The 18,242-nt window shown below is 51.0% G+C and overlaps 3 protein-coding genes and 1 long non-coding RNA gene across 14 annotated transcripts in view; 2 read left to right on the top strand and 2 right to left on the bottom strand.

Moving 5' to 3' along the window:
• TM9SF1 (transmembrane 9 superfamily member 1) overlaps window positions 1-15,878 on the bottom strand; it is an 18,963-nt gene extending 3,085 nt beyond the window's left edge. For 2 of the 11 annotated variants that reach the window (XM_027110901.1, XM_027110903.1), the window contains exons 1-7: window positions 15,080-15,415; window positions 13,840-14,009; window positions 13,565-13,742; window positions 12,886-13,000; window positions 12,585-12,720; window positions 2,171-2,535; window positions 181-802 (exon numbers count right to left, since the gene is read on the bottom strand). In XM_027110901.1, the coding sequence (XP_026966702.1) occupies window positions 181-802; window positions 2,171-2,535; window positions 12,585-12,720; window positions 12,886-13,000; window positions 13,565-13,742; window positions 13,840-14,009; window positions 15,080-15,117 (1,624 nt within the window). In that variant the 5' untranslated portion in view covers window positions 15,118-15,415. The other 9 variants (XM_027110902.1, XM_027110905.1, XM_027110904.1 and 6 more) reach the window with 9 other exon arrangements.
• On the top strand, window positions 3,809-4,307 carry LOC113622617 (uncharacterized). The gene is made up of 2 exons (XR_003433581.1): window positions 3,809-3,926; window positions 4,023-4,307. It is a non-coding gene; the product is annotated as an uncharacterized LOC113622617 (long non-coding RNA).
• Window positions 8,638-10,825, top strand: TSSK4 (testis specific serine kinase 4). Its single transcript, XM_027110935.1, has 4 exons — window positions 8,638-8,859; window positions 9,207-9,421; window positions 9,799-10,198; window positions 10,646-10,825. Exons 1-4 carry the CDS (start codon window positions 8,638-8,640, stop codon window positions 10,823-10,825), a joined length of 1,017 nt encoding a protein of 338 aa, XP_026966736.1.
• A 100-nt stretch (window positions 15,879-15,978) lies between the features above and the next one.
• MDP1 (magnesium dependent phosphatase 1) lies at window positions 15,979-18,154 on the bottom strand. Its single transcript, XM_027110932.1, has 6 exons — window positions 17,349-18,154; window positions 17,172-17,232; window positions 16,988-17,098; window positions 16,554-16,661; window positions 16,371-16,456; window positions 15,979-16,189 (listed from the first exon to the last, which is right to left on the bottom strand). Exons 1-6 carry the CDS (start codon window positions 17,383-17,385, stop codon window positions 16,098-16,100), a joined length of 495 nt encoding a protein of 164 aa, XP_026966733.1. The 5' UTR covers window positions 17,386-18,154; the 3' UTR covers window positions 15,979-16,097.
• Between the last annotated feature and the right edge of the window lie 88 nt (window positions 18,155-18,242).

Raw genomic sequence — 18,242 nt, forward strand, 5'->3', positions numbered from 1 at the left:
AATATCCCCCAGTTCTGCTGTCCAGAAAACCCACAACAGAATATTGCTAGAGCCATTCCACCCCTTAGGTCTGCCCCTCACCTTGGACAGAAGAGAAGATCTGTAGATCTTTTTCTGAACAAACTACCTACTTAGTTCTACCCCTTGAGAGAAATCCCTAATTAATTTTTATCACCTTACCAGTGCCAAGGGCCAGGAACTGGGCACCCACACCAAGCACAGCACAGAGCAGACCACGGTATGGAGGGAAGCGGAAGACATCTGTATGGATAATTTTCCAGCCATTGTCACCTTGGTCAAAGTCATCACCAGAACCTCCAGAGGTTGTCTCTTCATCCAAGTTGTACCGAGCCAGGTCATTTCGAAGCACACGCATGAGAATGACAGCCACAAAACCCACCAGTAAAAACACAAGCACCATGGAATTAATGATGGACAACCAATGGATTTCCAGTGTTCGGGGAAAGAAACCACCATCATCACCACGGCGCCTGTCACTCCGACGCTCGACTGAAGTCTCAGACCAGTGCACACTGTAGGTGTGGGTGAGGCCTAGGAACTCATCCGGTCGTAACCCATCTAAACTGTGGGGCTTGACGTCCCGCACTGAGACATTGGCAAATATAATTCGATCTCCGTGGAATTCTAGGTGGAAGTCCAAATGGGTCCAGAGTCCTATCTTGTGGCTGTGAGGCAGGAAGCCACTCTCCTCCATGTAGCCCACAAAGCCACGGATTGGCAAGTCGTCCACCACAAACTCAAAGTAGTATAGTTCCTCAATGGCCTGGCGCAGCTGTTCCACCTAAAAAGAGCAAGTTAGGAGTCAGACAAGGCCTCCCCAGGCATTGTATTAGAGCAGGGTTTCAACTTCAGCACTAATGATATGGTTTTTTTTTTAATTAATTATTTTATTTATTTATTTTTGGCTGCACTGGGTCTTCGTTGCTGTGCGCAGCCTTTCTCTAGTTGCAGAGAGCAGGGGCTACTCTTCGTTGTGGTGCGTGGGCTTCTCATTGCAGTGGCTTCTCTTGTGGAGCATGGGCTCTAGGTGCACGGGCTTCAGTAGTTGTGGCCCGTGGGCTCAGTAGTTGTGGCACACGGGCTTAGTTGCTCTGCGGCTTGTGGGATCTTCCTGGACCAGGGCTCAAACCCGTATCCCCTGCATTGGCAGGCGGATTCTCAACCATGCGCCACCAGGGCAGCCCCACTAATGACATTTTGAGCTGGAAAATGCTTTGTTGTAGGGGGCTGCCCTATGAATTGTAAGATGCTCCGTCCCTGGCTGCTTCTCACTAGATGTCAGTAGCGTTTCCCAGTAGTGACAATCAAAAATATCTTCAGAGGACATCCCTGGTGGCGCAGTGGTTAAGAATCCGCCTGCCAATGCAGGGGACACGGGTTTGAGCCCTGGTCTGGGAAGATCCCACATGCCGCGGAGCAACTAAGCCCGTGTGCCAAAACTACTGAAGCCCGCGCGCCTAGAGCCCATGCTCCGCAACAAGAGAAGCCACCGCAATGAGAGGCCCGTGCACTGCAACAAAGACCCAACACAGCCAAACATAAATAAATTAATTAAAAATAAAGTCTTTAGACATTGCCAGATGTCTCTTGAGAGACAAAAGCCCCCTGTTGAGAACCACTGGGTAGACCCTAGTATTATGTTGGGATTCTCTGAAATGAGCAAGTATGACTCGACAGGATGAAGGCCTAGGAGGAGAGGGAGGTGTAGGAAGGTCTGCAGTAGACTAAGGAAAAGTGCCCTAAGATAGGAATTGCTGAAGAAAAAAGCATGATAGGGAAAATTAGGCAGCATGTAAAGGAGCCAATTAAAAAAGCCAAGAGGTAGGGATGGCAAAAAATGACTACATAGGTGTGATAGTTGGGACCTTATTACCTACAGAGAAGCTTCGAGTCAGGAGCCCTGGACTCTAATGTCAACTCTGCAATCCACTATCCATGTAGTCTTGAAGAAGTTACTTCTGAACAAGTATGTTTCTTCATCAACCAAATGCAAATGATAAATACTACCCTCCCTGCCTGCCACATGAGGTTGTAGTTAGAATCAAATCAGATCATTTCCATAAAGGTGCTTTGAAAACCATAAACCTAAGACACTATTATTAGGCCCTGGGAGGGAGGGCTAAGTTCTAGTCAGTGTGGAGAGGCTGACCTGTGCGGAACTGAGCTGCATGTGGCACAGAATTCTCTTCTCCACATTCTCCCGAAAGCGGATCTCGTACAAAGACTCAGCCATCCGGTCCCCATCCAGCACTTCACCCAGGCTAAGGCTTTTGTGGCGTATCTTCTCAGGACAGCAGACTGGAAGCTGATAGTAGTGGTAAGTCTCCTGAGGGTTATGGTAAGGTCCCACTTTGTTGACATACAGAATGACGGGGTCGCCGGCCTTGTAGTGTGTCACACCTTCCACCCCTGGATCTCGACCTGTGCCCAGCAACAGCAGCAGCAGGAGTGGCAACCACCGGCAGCTCCAACTTCCAGGGCGGCCTAGGACTGTCATCCTTAAGGCAGCGGAACCTGTTTGGGGTAGTCCTGCAGTTATGGGAACCAGGGATCGAATGACTCCCCAGGTCAGGTTCTTTGAACTGAAGCCAATGGCTCCAATTCCTCCCCTTGGCCTTTCCGACCCTCCCTCAGGAGGCCACCTCCCCACCGCCACACCACACCATGTCCCTCTAGCTCGAACACTGGCCTCCACCTCTGCTATGTAGTCCTCCCAACCTGGGGTCCCCCCCTCCGGCAGCCCGCCTGCCCGGGACCTCCCCGCGCGCCCCAGCCCGTTTCCATGGCAACGCCACGCGGCCCCGCACGTCCGGCACCTTCCCGCCGCAGCCCCGGGGTGCTCTCCGCGCGGGAAGGGCTGGCCGAGGCGGCGCCAGCGGCCTCTGCTGCACTGCAGCCGGCCTCGCGCTCCTGCCGGGGTCTCCCCCAGAGCGGCGCGCTAGCAGGGGGCCTGGAGAGGACTTGACAACCGACCTCCACGGGGCTGGCCGCTGCGGTGCCTGATCGCAGCGGCTGCAGCCGCACCGCAAAATATCGCGCCCGGCTCACTTCAGTGCTTCCTTGGGGAACCTTTCTACGGCTGGAGGCCCGGCCCAGCTCTGGAGACCCCGCGAGTCTCGGGCTAGCCCGTCGCCCGGCAAGGAGCGGGGTGGGGGGCCCTCCCGGCGACCTGAGGGCAGCTCAGGACACGTCAGTCTTCCCTCTTCCGCCTTCACCCGAGGGGACCTCAGCCCGGCGGAAAGCTCCTTTCCTGGAGCTTGGAGGGGGCCACTCCCCCCAGGCCGAGGCCGCTCCAAAGCTCCCGGGTTTCTCCAGTGGGGGTTGCGGTTGAGACCTGGCTACGAGGACACAAACGCCCTTTTTGGATAAGCGTTGCCGCGGGTCCGGCCGCCTATCCCCGGGAAGGTTTGGGTTGGGCGTCCAAGAGCAGTGCCCGCTGCTCGCGCCCAGTCACTGCCCGGGACGCGGAGCCCGGGCGGCGGCTGCTCCCACACCTAGCGGAGGCCGAAGCGCTTGCCGGCTGAACCAATGGGAGTCGCCACCGACTGCTGAGGCCGAGCCCCGAGAGGTGGCTCAAGGTCCTCAACCCGGGCGGGGGTGAGGCTTTGGGCGTCGCTGTCGTACGACAGCAGAGGACACAGCCCATACGAGCGTCCTAGAATCGGATCTCACCTCACTGCTGCTCTGCCATCCGTCCTGAATGGCCTCTCGCCAAAAACCAAATGCCGTAAATAAAAATATCTTACCGAGACTGTACTGGAGGCCTCCCTGACCGTATAGCGACCGTCCCGTGTCCGACGATAGGCAAGCCTGGGCCAGGTTTGGTGCAGAGGCACGCAAAGAGATCGGGTAGTTGCTCTTTTACCCCGTGAACTGGGCCGCCTGACGCTTGTTGTTAATTGCAGGTAAAGAACCTTGACATGCTTGCTTCGGTCTCTATGTTTTTATTCTTTATTTATCTCTGTATATGTGTTTGAGCATCTCTTAATTTTGTATTGCAGATTATTCTGGAAAAGTTTATCCTGTCAAGGGATCTGCCATTAGGGAAATTCCTCTGGAGATCAGACCCAGGGGCCATGACTTCGTTTTGGCCACCTGGGAACAACTTAAGGTTTCCTTTCCTCGCGTAAAGAAAGTGGAAAATCTCAAGCGGTTTCTGGCTTGAAAAGCCCTTCATTTACTCACTTCTGCCCTCTCTGACCCAGCCCTCCTCCCCGCAGGAGGATCCAGGAAGTAGGGGGTTGAGTTTTTTAGACAATCAATTAATTTTGTAATTAGAAAAGTAATTTAGAGTGGCTTTTTTAAGTGATAACCCCCTGGTCTCTAAACCTGGGCCTCCTTCACAATTAACAGCCGCCCCCATAAGATCAGTGCCACCAAGCCTCCTCTGCTTTTCTCTCGAATTATCTTCCAAATTGCCCTTCATGCTGCCTTGGTTCAGGCCCCATCCCCTCACCTAAATTATCATGACAGCCACCTTGCTAGTCTCTTGGTCATCTCTCCCCTTGGATCCATTTTCCATACTGCTGCTGCAAGGATTTTTTCTTTCTTTAGTCTTAAAGATGTCCTGTTTCCTGCAACAGTGGTTCTTTTCTTAAAAAAATTTTTTTTAAATATTTTATTTATTTATCTATTTATTTTTGGCTGAGTTGGGTCTTTTGTTGCTGTGCGCTGGCCCTCTCCAGTTGTGGCGAGCGGGGGCCACTCTTTGTTGTGGTGCGTGGGCTTCTCATTGTGGCGGCTTCCTTTGGTGCGGAGCATAGGCTCCAGGTGCGCGGGCTTCAGTAGTTGTGGCACGTGGGCTCTACAGCGCAGGCTCAGCAGCTGTGGCGCACAGGCTTAGTTGCTCTGCGGCATGTGGGATCTTCCCAGAGCAGGGCTCGAACCTGTATCCCCTGCATTGGCAGGCGGATTCTTAACCACTGCGCCACCAGGGAAACCCTAAAAAAATTTTTAAAGGTAACTTTCCATTTACAGTTATTACAAAATATTGGCTATATTTCCCGTGTTGTGCAATACATCCTTGAGCCCACCTTACTCCCAATAGTTTGTACTCCCACTCCTCCACCCCTATATTGCCCCCTCGCCCTTCTCACTGGTAACCACTAGTTTGTTCCCTGTATCTGTGAGTCTGTTTCTTTTCATTAAATTCACTAGTTTGCAACAGTGGTTCTCAAATCTTGGTGTGCATCAGATTCAGCTGGAAACTGATTAAAAACATAGATACCGGGACTTCCCTGGTGCCACAGTGGTTAAGAATCTGCCTGCCAATGCAGGGGACGTGAGTTCGAGCCCTGGTCCAGGAAGATCCCACATGCCACGGAGCAACTAAGCCCGTGCGCCACAACTACTGAGCCCGCGTGCCTAGAGCCTATGCTCTGCAACAAGAGAAGCCACCGCAGTGAGAAGCCCACACACCGCAAGGAAGAGTAGCCCCCACTCGCCGCAACTACAGAAAGCCAGCACACAGCAACAAAGACCCAGCGCAGCCAAAAATAAAAATAAATAAATTTATAAAAAATAACATAGATACCTGAGTTCCACCAAATCCGGATCTTGGGGAAGGAGGTGACTGGGCATCAGTATTTTTTTAAAAAGCTCTGACTTTGATGCACAGCAAAATTTAACCATGAGTACATAGGACAGAGTCAAAAAAAGCTTGGCATATTAGGCCTCTCAGACCTGCATTTAAATTACTTCTCCAGGTACATTCCCCTCTGGAACCCTATCCTGTATATTTAAATTGAAATCTTGAGTGTCATATTTTCTCAAGCTTGCAAGCTTCATATATGGTTCCTTCTGCCTAAACTGTTCAATCTACCATTCCCTACTTAACCTGCCTGGAGACTTCTTTTGAACAGTGCAAATGCCACCTTCTCTATAAAGCCTTCCCTTAACATTTCCTTACAGGCTTTGTTTATAGAACTTTATCTCACCGTACTGTTATTTTAACTTCTTACGTGTCTGTCTCCCTTGCTAATTGCTAACTCCTCACAGGAGGATTATAATTTATCCATCTTGGTATCCTCAGAGCCTAGCAGTGCTTTTGTATACAGTAGGCAGCTTAATACACATTCATTGAATGAACTGGTTTATCTGCTGTACGTGATGAGAACAGAGGTGCCACCAAGCTGCCTATCCAGGGCAGCAGAAGATAGGCGGGGCTGGGTGGGCCTCCTTACCACTGTGTGCCCTGGACAGTTGTTCATCTTGATAGACTGAGGATGTAGATCTGGCTTCCAACAGGACTTTGGAACCACCCTGCCAGCAGGATCAGCCTGTCAATAAATAGGAATTTACCAGTAGCCTATGGCATAATGTTGGAGTTTCTGTTTCGTTTTGGAGGATGGAAGATAACTCTGATTCTTCCTTTGTTATTTCCTCTGTGTGCCACCCCCTCCCCCATCTTAAATCCAGTTATATAACCCCTCTGACACAACCTCTTGTCCTCTGTCTTTCCCACCAAACTTGTTCCATTTCACTGAGACCTGCAACCCCTCCCCCTGTCCTTTGGCCTTTTTCTAGCTTGTCTTCCTAACCCAAGCAGCTTAGATTCTGCATTCCATCATTTTAGCCACATTCTTGCCTGTGTTCTTGATGCCTCTCCCATTCTTTCATGGCAGCTGCTAAGTGAAACCTTAATCTTGGGTCAATATGTCTGTTAATATTCAAGCACCTATATCCAGAATGCTAAAATAATCTTAACACTATGATATGTTAAGATTGTGTGTCCATAAGTTGTGTTTTCCAATCTCATTTGGGCCCTCAGTGCTGCCCAATAATGCTCATTTTCCAAATCAGCTCTCTCCCATTCTCCACAAGCCTTTCTTCTCAAGTCTTTGACTTCATATCCCTTCTCTCATCAGCTGGCCTCCCTTACAGCCTAGTGGGAGATGCAAGCAAGAAAAACAGACACCATGTTAGAGAAAGTATTGGAGCTGTGGGAGCACCCAGGAGGGAGGACCATCTAATTTGGGCCTGAACAGTCAGTAAAGGCTTCCTTAAAACAGATCATCAGCTAAGTCCTGAAGGGAGAGTAGGAGTTTGCCAGAACAGAGGGAACAATGAAGGAAAAGCAATTGTTTGGCCGGAGCATTGCATGTATGTTACAAGAAAAAATCGGAGAGGTAAGCAGGGTCAAATTTGAAGCCACATAAAAGAATCTGGACTCGATCTTAAGGAGAATGGGGAGGCACTGAATTGTTATGGGAATAAAATCAGATTTACTCCCTGGACTTCAGGGTGAACACACTGAGGGGAGGGGAGCAGAAGGCTTGCTGGAGTTAAGAAATGAGGGGTCTCGATGAGATTCTTAGGGAGGACAGAAAGGTCTGAGGAAATAAGGCCTATAATAGAACCCTCGGGGTGTGATTAAGGGGTGGATGGTGGGGGAGGCTCCAGTGGAACCTGAGAAATGGGTAGGGGGATGGAAGGAAAACTGTAGAGTTCAGGGTCATGGAAGGCAAGATAAGAATGCATTTCAAGGGGACTTCCCTGGTGGTCTGGTGGGTAGAACTCCACGCTCCCAATGCAGGGGGCCAGGGTTCAATCCCTGGTCGGGGAACTTAGAACCCACATGCATGCCGCAACTAAAGATCCCACGTGCCGCAACTAAAGATCCCACATGCCGCAACTAAGACCCAGTGCAGCCAAAATAAATATTTTAAAAAAAGAATGCATTTCAAGGTTAAGAGGAGTCTCCATCCCCACCTCATAAATCCGAGTGATCTTTGTAACCGTCTTTATGCATATAAAGGTATGGAAGTGATGGTTTGTGATTCTGGAGCCTAGGCCTCCATTGGTCATGCAGCTTGTCTTTTTTTCTCTTGAAATTCAGTGCAAACTGTGTGAGGGAACTTGGGCTACTCTACTGAATAATGAGATCATACGCCGAAACAAACCAGCCAGCTGAGATGATGCCACCAGCTGAATTACCCAACTGAGTCCAGCTCAACTTGTTCAAAAAAAAAAAAGATTGTTATTTTAAGCCACCACCACCACCCCCAAAAAAGAATACATTTTAAAGTTAGATTCCTTAGAACACGCTTCTACAATACCTTGCGATTCTCTGTGATATTCTGACACTCAGGTGTTTCTCATGCTGGATTATAAACGCTAGCAGAGGCTCTCTTCGCCTTATTGGTTATTTTCTCCCAGGACTCCGTACACTGCCTGGCACATAGCAGGTGCTCAATAAACATGATTGGTTGAAAGGACCAGATCCACGGAGCGAGTCTCACCAAATTATAAAGGTACCTCCAGCAATGAATATGTTCCAAACTGCATTTCCTTCTCAAGCCTTGTGGCCAGTGGTGGATAGAAGGTGGATTATGATGTGTGCGGAACACGGGACCTTGGGGAGTTCCGTAACCAAGAGGAGAAAGAAGTAACAACAGCCAGTGGAGACAAAAAGAACTGCTTTTCCCTTCTTCCCTCTCCAAGCTCCTAGTGGAGAGCTGAGCCCAGCATCCCAGACTTGTATGACTACATAGGCAAGCTTTGGGAGACTAACTTCACTTTGGTACCCTAGCCTTCAGCGGCTCAAGGTGTTGGCTTTCTGAGCAGACAGGAGGCTTTTAAGTAGCAAAGCTCCCTGCTCTCAGCAAGCCCAACACCATGGGGAAGGGAGACACCTTGGGAGCACCATCCACCTCGGCCTACCGCTCTGTCATGGAGGAATATGGTTACGAAGTGGGCAAAGTCATTGGCCATGGCTCCTACGGGACGGTGTATGAGGCTTACTACACAAAGCAGAAAGTCATGGTGGCTGTCAAGATCATCTCAAAGAAGAAGGCCTCTGAGGACTATCTTAACAAGTTCTTGCCCCGTGAGATACAGGTTGGAAAGGGGCTAGAAGAGGGAGCTGGTACCAAGCTGCTTAAGGCTTCTCAAAAGGGGTATGGTTAGGAGGGGGTGGAGCCAGAAACCCCTATACCACAACTGAATGACTCACTAGGCAGCTAGGAAAATTACTTGATGTAAATTCAGCTTCTTTCCACCTCACCTCCAGACCCTCAAAAAGTAAAAAGTGCAAAGCATAGTGTTTGTCCACAGGCCACCAGCCCTCTGGGGTTTGATTCTGTTGCAAAGTTCTAGGAAAGTAGCAGTGGGAGAGTAGGAGAAGGCTGGGAGCGCAGCCAGGGTGCTCCCTGCCTGGGTTTGATGGGTCCCTCTCCTGGGGCCAGGTAATGAAGGTCCTGCGGCACAAGTATCTCATCAACTTCTATCAGGCCATCGAGACCACATCCCGAGTGTACGTTATTCTGGAGCTGGTTCAGGGTGGTGACGTCCTTGAGTGGATCCAGCACTATGGGGCCTGCTCTGAGCCCCTTGCTGGCAAGTGGTTCTCCCAGATGACCCTGGGCATCGCCTACCTGCACAGCAAGGGCATCGTGCACCGGTGAGGGCGCTGCCACCCAGACTGAGGCCTTTGGGCTCCCAAGGGGGTTTTATGCACGTCTTCCATGTTCTACCCTCTTTTTTCTTCCCTTGACCTCCCTCCTCAGTATCTAGGCCTATTCATCCACTTTATTTTAATCATCCGGTCAAGAACATTTGTTAAGTACCCACTGTGAGCAGAGCACTTTATGAAAAGTGATGGTGAGCTCCTAGTGATCCTCAGGTACCATCCTCTCTTCCCTCTGGGCTCTGCTCACAACTCCATGACTTTCCTTCCTCTCTGCCCTGTGTCCTCATAATGGCATCTCTCTCCCTCTTTGCCTTTCCTTATCTCTAGCCTCTGACCCCTGGCCCTTCAGCTCCCAGTCTAACACTAAGCCCTCTCCTGACCCCCAGCCTTTCTGCTGCTGGTAGGGACTTAAAGTTGGAGAACCTGTTGCTGGACAAGTGGAAGAACGTGAAGATATCGGACTTTGGCTTCGCCAAGATGGTGCCTTCTAGCCAGTCTGTGCGGAGCAGCCCTTCCTACCGCCAAGGGAACTGCTTTAGCCACCTCAGCCAGACGTACTGTGGCAGCTTTGCTTATGCCTGCCCGGAGGTCTTGCTAGGCCTGCCCTACAACCCTTTCCTGTCTGACATCTGGAGCATGGGCGTCATCCTCTACACGCTAGTGGTTGCCCGTCTGCCCTTCGATGACACCAATCTCAAGAAACTGCTGAGAGAGACTCAGAAGGAGGTCACTTTTCCACCTAACTATGCCATCTCCCAGGAGTGCAAGGTGCTGGCTCCCCCAGGAGGGCTGAGGCCTCAGGGGTGACCTGCAGAGAGGGAATACTCAACCTAGACCTCCCAACCCCAGGGAAGCCTCCCCCCGATACCAGGGCCATTCCACACCCTTGCCCTGCCCTAGAATAGTGGGGAGGGCTTAAAGGGCCAACCTCTGGGCTTGCACCTGGGATGTGAGTGATAAGCAGGTTTTAGTCTCTATCTCTTTAGGCCAGAAGGGGATTCTGCAAGGATTTCCCCCAAGGAACCCTTCCTTTCCTTCCCCTCAAGGTGTTGGCTTTCTGAGCAGACAGGAGGCTTTTAAGGGTAAAGTCAGGGCCGCACTCCCTTTCACCAGAGTGGTGTGATGGGCTATCCTGCTACTTTCTTAGGTCCAGCTGCTCATTGTGTGGCACAATGCGGGCCAGCTCAGCCAAGACCTCTCTCTCCCCTGCCCTAGAACCTGGTCCTCCAGACACTATGCCAAGCCACCAAGCGTGCCACCATCCTGGACATCATCAAGGATCCCTGGGTGCTCAAGTTCCAGCCTGAGCAACCCACCCATGAGATCAGGCTGCTTGAGGCCATGTGCCAGCCCCCCGGCACCAATCGTCACCAATCCTTGGAAATCAGTACCTGAAAACGGCGGAAGGAGGAGGGGGTTGAAAGAGGAGCAAAGCAGGAGGGTCTTGGGCTAAAAATCTTTCCCACCAAAAATAAATCTAATTCTGTTTTAGTTCCATCAGCTAGAGTCACAGTCTTCCCTCAGGGGAACCTTAGCAGCGAACACTGCTGAGGGTGAGAGGTGTTTCTGCCCAGAGCTTGTAACCAGTCATCGTGACACTGGTCAAGTCAACATTATAATTTACAGTGTAGCGCATATGTGGCTTATAGGGAAGTGGGTTGGGCGTGCTCAGAGGAACACCTGCTTTGGGGAAGCTTCATTATTCTGGCTGAGTACATGCTCAGTTTTGTCTATCTCTATGCACTCTAAATGTTCAAATAGTGGGGTAGAGGTTGCTCTACCCTGATTGCTCGGTTTGGTCACAGCTCTGCCTGTCTACAGTCCAAGGGGACGGCACTGTTCATTCTTTTAGACATGGGTATCAGGAGGTATGTAATATCTTGGTTCCTTCCTCCTCCAAATGCCACCTTACCCACTACTGAAACAATCCTGGTGAATCATGGTCCCTCATCATTGCTCCTACACGTTGAAGTGACAGTTCAAACCAAGCCTATGAACTATGCGTTCCGGAGAAAGGAAACCTATTGACCCCTTATCCCCGTACGTCTCCTTTCCTACCCTTGAAAGTGGGCTTTGTAAGGGGACAGCTGGTGAGTCACGGGGCTCTCTCGGCAGAGACACAACTGGGTGAAAGCAATGAGGGAAGGCTCAGGGACAGCTCCACACGGTTCTAGGATAAATAACAGATGGCAGTTTCCTCACCCTCAGCACCAGGCAGCTCTAGGACACACCAGCCTGAGAGATGGAACAGTATCTGCCTGGAACATAGTAGGCTGAGATAATGGAAGCTCCCATTTCTCCTATGCTCCAACTCCCCTTCATTACTCTCATTACTACTCATTTCTTGAAACAAAGCTCCAAGGACCAAGAGACGAGTTTCAGTTGTAGACAGGGCAGTATAAGCACTAGGGTTCCATCCGCCCAATTTTATTGCGAACGAGGGCACTGTAACTGCTATTAAAGGGAGCCCAGGGGTTCCTCCTGCACCAAGATCCTTCTTCAGGGTTGAGCCTGGGATGGGAGGGCGACAGACCCTTTTCTCAGGCAGGGTCACACTACCACTCTCAGCAGGACCTCCCAACAAGGCCATGTTCCTTTAGCTTAGCACTTGGCACTTAAGGAAAAGAGAACAATGAAGGCAGCGTCAGGTAGACAAGCCCAGACTCATCAGGACACCCACTCAGCCAACTGCTTTAGTGCTTCTTCATCTTCATCCGTTTTGGGAGCTTTGGGGATAAGGATACCCAGAGAAAGAAAGAAGTGTTAAGGCCTCAGCAACTTCCAACCATCCCCTCCTATAACACTCAGAGCCTGCGGAACGCTCTCTCCCAGCAAAGAACCTAAGGGTATGGTCTTGCTTGCTGGGCTGCTGCTAATTCCCACAGCACCTTTGGGCAAATCAGAAGAAGCTGCCTCTTTCTCCAGGCATTTGCAGCCCTAAACCAGGGGACACAGTTTGCTGAGTGAAGCACAGGCCTGACTTCAGTCCTCATTCCCCTTCAGCCAGGTGCCCTTATGCAGTCAACAACCTGTGCAACTGTAGCAGCAACCCTCTCTGCCTAGATCCTTTCAGGCAGGATGGATGAGGAATAATTTTTCCCCATATCTATCCCACCCTCTCAAGTCCCTGAGATGACAGAACAGCCCTGGGTACCTGGCCCTGCAGGAAGATGTGTAGACGGTACACTGGGCAGTGTGACTGGGGGTTCCTCCTCCTTGTCGCCCACATGTAACAACTCTCGGGCCAATTCCTCCTGCTCCAGCTCCTCTAGCTCCTCCAACAGTTCATCCTGGATATGGGATGACAGGATCGCTCAAGACAAAGGAAAATTCTACTTCCAGAAACATACCACTTTTGGAGTTTCCCCCAAACCTGTCCCACAGTTCTCTTAGGCATTCCTTCTGGCTGGTCCCATGCCTTCTCCAATATTCCTTGACCCCTCACTCCCAATCACCTCATCCACATCATCTCCAAATCCCACGGGTCGAGAAATGGCATCTGAGATCTGCTGGGCCACCTCCTGTTGTTCTGTGATGTCAGCCATCAGTTCATCCACCTTGTCAATGTCCCTGAGAACAAGATACACAGCCCAGAAATCAGGTGACAACCCTGACTTTTTCATCTCACATGAATGAAGACCCTCCTGCCTGTGGCTTCAGACTGACAAATCCATGGCTACTAGATAAAAGAGATCCCTGGAAAAGTGTAAAGAGGCAAATCTGGGCTAAGAAATGGCAAGAAGACGCACTGGGGAGGAATGGTTGCACTCTCTTCTTTGAAGGATCTTTAAAAATGAGGAAAATTGGGAATTCCCTGGCAGTCCAGTGGTTAGGACTGGGTGTTTTCACTGAGGAGGGCCCGGGGTTCAATCCCTGGTCCGGGAACTAAGATCCCACAAGCCTTGCAGTACAGCCAAAAAAACCACAAAAAAGAGGAAAATCATCTTTCCTCCCTAGAATGCCCCAGCCAGCAAAGAGATCACCTTGCAATAAGTAAGGAGGCTGATAGGGGTCTAGCCATCACAGGCAACTCTACTGTAAATTCACATCTGGAGAGGTTTTAAGATTCACAGTACAACATCAAGCTACTCTCCCCAGTGCCGGGGCCCCCTCCTCCCCTCCCCCCATACCCACATGTCCTGGTAGGCCTTCTTCATGCCTTGGGCAGCAAGGTCCATGGTACGAAGCACTTCTGCATTGGTGGTGGCATTCTCAATGGCCTCACGCTGAAACTCCAGGGTGGATAATGTCCCGTCCGTTTGTGCCAGCTGCTGTTCCAACCTTTTCTTCCTCCGCAAAGCCTGTAGGGCGGCTGATCCAGCCCACACCCTGAACATCAGAGCCAGAAGCCCTTGCTTTCCCCCCGGCCCCCGGGCCCTCCCTGGTGGTTCCTGTCCCTCCCCCATTACCTCTCTTATTCTTCGTCCCATGCTTCTTGGCAGTTTGTAGCTCCTGTTCAATCTTCTGCTCCAGAAATTCCTGTTTCTTGATCAATATCTTCTCCGTCTCCTTCAGTTTCTGTATTGCCTCTTCAGGGGTTGGCCCCCTCTCCTTCTTCTCTGGAGTCCAATGGAGAAGCCCACATTGTGTAAAGGAAAAATATTAGTCACCGATTATTGAGTGCATAGTAGTGCTAGGCACTTGACCGTGTTATTGTTAATCCCCAAACAACTTTCTACGATGAATGTACTGTCTCTACGAATGTGAAAACAGGCATAAAGAGGTTAACATTTTGGTCTAAAATCACAATTACTATAGTAAGAGACTGCAAAGGAATTGAAATGTGACAGTATGATTTCCAAAGCCAATATTCTTTTGCTATTCCTAGTTACCTTTCAAGTCATTTCCAGTTGTTTTTTTTAATAGAATTTATTTTTTTAGAGCAGTTTTGGGTTCACAGCAAACTGAGTGAGTGGAAGGTACAACGACTTCCCATATACCACCTGCACTCACACATGCATAACCTCCTCATTACCGTGTTCCCCACCAGAGTTCAATCACTTTTTATAATTACTGTTCCACTTGCTATCCTAGGAGATACTCAAGGTCCTGATTCCACAGGATCAAACTGAATGAAGTAGGGAGGCTAGAGAAAAAAAAATCTGATCTCAATTTCTCCCTTCATCTTCTGCACTTCTAACAGACTTATTAAAAAAAAAAAAATCTGAAGGCCCTAGCCTGCTTAATATCCTTCCATACTCTCCACTGCCTACAGGATAAAATCCAAAGAACTTTAAGACACACAGGGTCCTTCATGATCTGGCCCCCGTTTACCTCTCCATCCACACTTTCCTCTTCCTTCAGCGCGTGTGCGCGCCCACACACACACTCACGGGGCAGCCAGAACTCCTTTTCCCTAAATATACCATACCTTTTCCTGCCTCTGTTTTGCACAGTTACCTCTTCCTGGAGAACCTCAACCCCCCCATCTGGCATACTTCTAGCCTTCTGGATCACCACCCGCCGTGCCTGCTTCTTCCGCGCACCCCTGGCTTTTAGGTAAATCTCCATCACAGAGTCGCCACACTACGCTGTAAATGCCAGATTTTGCTTGTTTAGGAAACTCTCCATCACGGAGTCGCCACACTACGCTGTAAATGCCAGACTTTGCTTGTCTTCCCGCACCACAGAGGAGCTCACGAGGGGTACCTTTCTTGGGTCACCTCAGATTGCCTCTGGCCCAGCATAAAGGAAGCACCAGTGTTTTGGAAAGGACTGAATGCCGACAGGCAGCAACTTGTCCCCCAGGCCTTAACGGCGGGAGCCAGCGCAGCTGCCACGCTCACCACTCGCACCCCCTCCCGGGCCTCGAGCTCTTCGCTCCAAGGGAAGGAAGGAAGGCAGCTGGAGCCAGGCGCCCTGACAAGGCGGCGCCTCCTGGCCCGGGAAAAGGCCTTGCTGGACCACCAGCGTTTTCAGGACAGCGTCTCCCGGCTCTCCCCCCGCCCCCTGCGGCCAGCACCTCCCAGGGACCAGTCTCGGCCGGGCTCACCCCTCCCGAAGAGCCGGCCGAGCCCACTCATCGCGACCCTAGCCTCTCCCGCCTCCGCCCTACGGCGTCCCGTACGCTTCCGCCTTGCTCCCGGGAGGTGCTGGGCTCATCACTCCGAGACCAGCCTCGGCCAATCCCTCCTTGGGGCACCGCGGCGACATCATCAACAAGCGCCAGCGAGACCCCTATCACGTGCGACCCGACACACCAGCCCCAAACCCACGCGCTCCTCTTAAAGCGGCCGCTTCGTTTCCCACTATATAAAAAGGTCGCCTCACCCTCCCCAACCCAAAACAAAGTCTTTGCTTCCTGGAAGGAAATGTGCAGGGTAATGCACCCCACTACTTGGGGCCAGTGGAAGAGTTCTTCATGTCCTTGACAGAGCTCAGGAGAGGTGTGGGGATGGGGAGAGCATAAGGGAATCACAGTCTTGGGTTTGCCACAAGTTTATAAGGCAGAACCTGATGCAGTCTAATGCCTCACATACTGGTCTTGGCACCTCCGGATGGCCCACCCCGGGTCACACGCTAGAAAATTAGAAACAACACACACTGGGTAATATCTCTTCTGCCACACACAAATACACTTTAATAATTTACAAATGCACCTGAAAATGCCCTCCTGATTTCCTTTCAGTTCTATGCCTCAAATGAGGCTCATCCACAGGACTGGACCTCAGAGTCCAGCTTGTGCCTTTGCAAATGTCTCTAATCCTTGAGTTAGGGTCTGAAGGCTCATTCCATTCTGGACATGAATGCTGGTAACACCTAGCAAGAAAGAAGCCACAATTTCATCAGGCCTTCAGGGCTCCCTATTATGACTCTCACCTTTTTGGGGTGTCACCTGCATGCAAACTATCCATCCTGTACATATCTACCTAACCCCTTCCCTCTTAGGAGCCCTTTCTCCTCACTCCCCAAATGGCTATCCTTGCCATTCAGTCAGTACCCAGTTTGCTGACATCTACAATATTCCGCTTTTCATCATCAAAGAAGATCATCTGGGAGAAAGGAACTCCAGTCTTCTGATGCAACCTGTGCAAGACACGGCGAGGGTAACCACTCTGGCTTCTTAGCTCCTCCAGCCTCTCTGGTCTTCTGTCTCCCTGCTTCTCCCCTTATCTCAGCGTACCTCTTAAAGTGCGTGACCTTGCTGCCTGGGTAGATCTCCCGATGAACAAAGTATCTGACAAGGTCAAAGAGTTCCAGTAGCTGGTTGGCCCCTTCAACCTCACCTGTCCTGCAAAAAGGTGTAGTAGATGGGATCAGGAGAGTGGAGGGCCAAGGCTGCAAGTGAAATTATGTGTAACCAGGGGGAAATCAACGTGCTGTTCTTCCGGGATGGGTAGGCATCCTCCGCCCTGATTCAATTCCATATCCTTCCTGACACAGGTGGCACTGAGCCAATGTTTATTAAACAAAATGCACAGGAGAAGGTACAATTCGAAGAATATACAAATACCTGCAAGTTTGCACCGCCTAAATTTTTGCAGCCAAGGGGTTACACGGGAAGTCTCCTCATGCATGCACCTCTCAGCATTAGACCGACTCAGTCGCTCTTCTTACCGTGAAGCGGCCGCGACGGGCACCCCCAAGCCCTGCAATCTTTCCAGGACCTCAGGCACCTCTGGGTACAGTCGGACGGCCTGGCCCCGCCTATCTCGTACAGTTCCATCACTGGGGAGGGCGAGAGTGTGCTCAGCTCCCGCGGGGCCCCGCCTGGCCCCAGGCCTCCCCAGCCCCGCCTCACCTGCTTTTGTGGAACGGGGGGTCTACGTGCGTGTCCACCCAGAACGGCCACAGCGTGTAATCTGTGAGAGGAAGGAGGGGGAGGTCTCAGCCTGGGCAGGCGCAGGGCCTCGAGAGCATCAACTGAGGTTTGGAAAAAACTGTGCCCTACGAAACTCTTCCCAATCCAGCCCCTCACCTAGATCGAAGACTACGAGCTTCGGGAGCCGCGCCATGACCCGCGCCCGCAGGCTGCGCGCACGGAGGCGGGCCTTTCTGCCGCGGCTCCCAGGCCGCCCCGCGGGCCTTAGAGAAGCGGCGACTAGAGCGTCGCCAACCTGAGCTGGGAAGATCGGCCCCAAAACCTCACAAGCGCGCCTTCTGGTGGCGGTGGTGGGGAGGACCGCAGCAAAGTGCCAATGCCAAGTCTCTCCAAGGGATAGTCTTCCCTTGCTTCTCCACCCCACCCGGTCTCGCCAGCTTCTACTGAGCTAGAGGAGACAAGGAAGGGAAACCCTTTCTTCTGGCACCCGTCTCTCATTTTATCTCACCAACTGAGCCCTAAAGTGATCCATCATAGCTTGTCACTCCACACTCATCCTTTCTCCACATCAGCCACTCCACCGTATACAGCCTAGAGCCCTCAGCAATATTCCAGCCATAAAAGAATGCAGTGTCCGCTAAGCTCTTGATGCCTTTCTTGAAACAGGCCCCAAATGTCCAGTAGAGTCACAATGGGGGAGAATTCACTCTCCTGGTTTCTACCACCCACGTCAGTAGTATGCAGACAGATATGTAACAACCAGTTTGGGGAGAAGGACTGATTTGTATTGTTTGTCAATTTCTGTAAATATTCCTACCATGGCCAATTTCAAGCTACCAACACGAAGTCACTTAATATGGGGTTAGGAAAGATGCCAACAATTAGCTCTGGAGCCGGGTAAGAGCTGGCTCCAGCACACCACTGAGTGTAGACTCTTAAGCATCTGAGAACCCCTCTAAGGGCACATTCTCTTACACTGTCCTACTCCTTCAGCCTGGTATAACTGAGTGTGCATTGGCCCATTTTGATTTCAGTCACGTTTGTGCAATA

This window comes from Aethalodelphis obliquidens, unplaced genomic scaffold (genome assembly GCF_003676395.1).
Source record: "Aethalodelphis obliquidens isolate GAN/ISIS:26980383/991018 unplaced genomic scaffold, ASM367639v1 scaffold10, whole genome shotgun sequence".
Classification (NCBI taxonomy): domain Eukaryota; kingdom Metazoa; phylum Chordata; class Mammalia; order Artiodactyla; family Delphinidae; genus Aethalodelphis; species Aethalodelphis obliquidens.

What these genes read in the sequence shown, in the direction of transcription:
- MDP1 (XM_027110932.1), bottom strand. Translation starts at nt 17,385, where the DNA reads ATGGCGCGGCTCCCGAAGCTCGTAGTCTTCGATCTAG. An exon ending in CCCGTCGCGGCCGCTTCACG is followed by an intron (nt 16,662 to 16,987) that starts GTAAGAAGAGCG and finishes ACCTTTTTGCAG; the next exon opens with GACAGGTGAGGTTGAAGGGG. An exon ending in TGTAGATGTCAGCAAACTGG is followed by an intron (nt 16,190 to 16,370) that starts GTACTGACTGAA and finishes CTTTCTTGCTAG; the next exon opens with GTGTTACCAGCATTCATGTC.
- TSSK4 (XM_027110935.1), top strand. Translation starts at nt 8,638, where the DNA reads ATGGGGAAGGGAGACACCTTGGGAGCACCATCCACCTCGGCCTACCGC. An exon ending in TCTTGCCCCGTGAGATACAG is followed by an intron (nt 8,860 to 9,206) that starts GTTGGAAAGGGG and finishes TCCTGGGGCCAG; the next exon opens with GTAATGAAGGTCCTGCGGCA. An exon ending in AGCAAGGGCATCGTGCACCG is followed by an intron (nt 9,422 to 9,798) that starts GTGAGGGCGCTG and finishes TCTAACACTAAG; the next exon opens with CCCTCTCCTGACCCCCAGCC.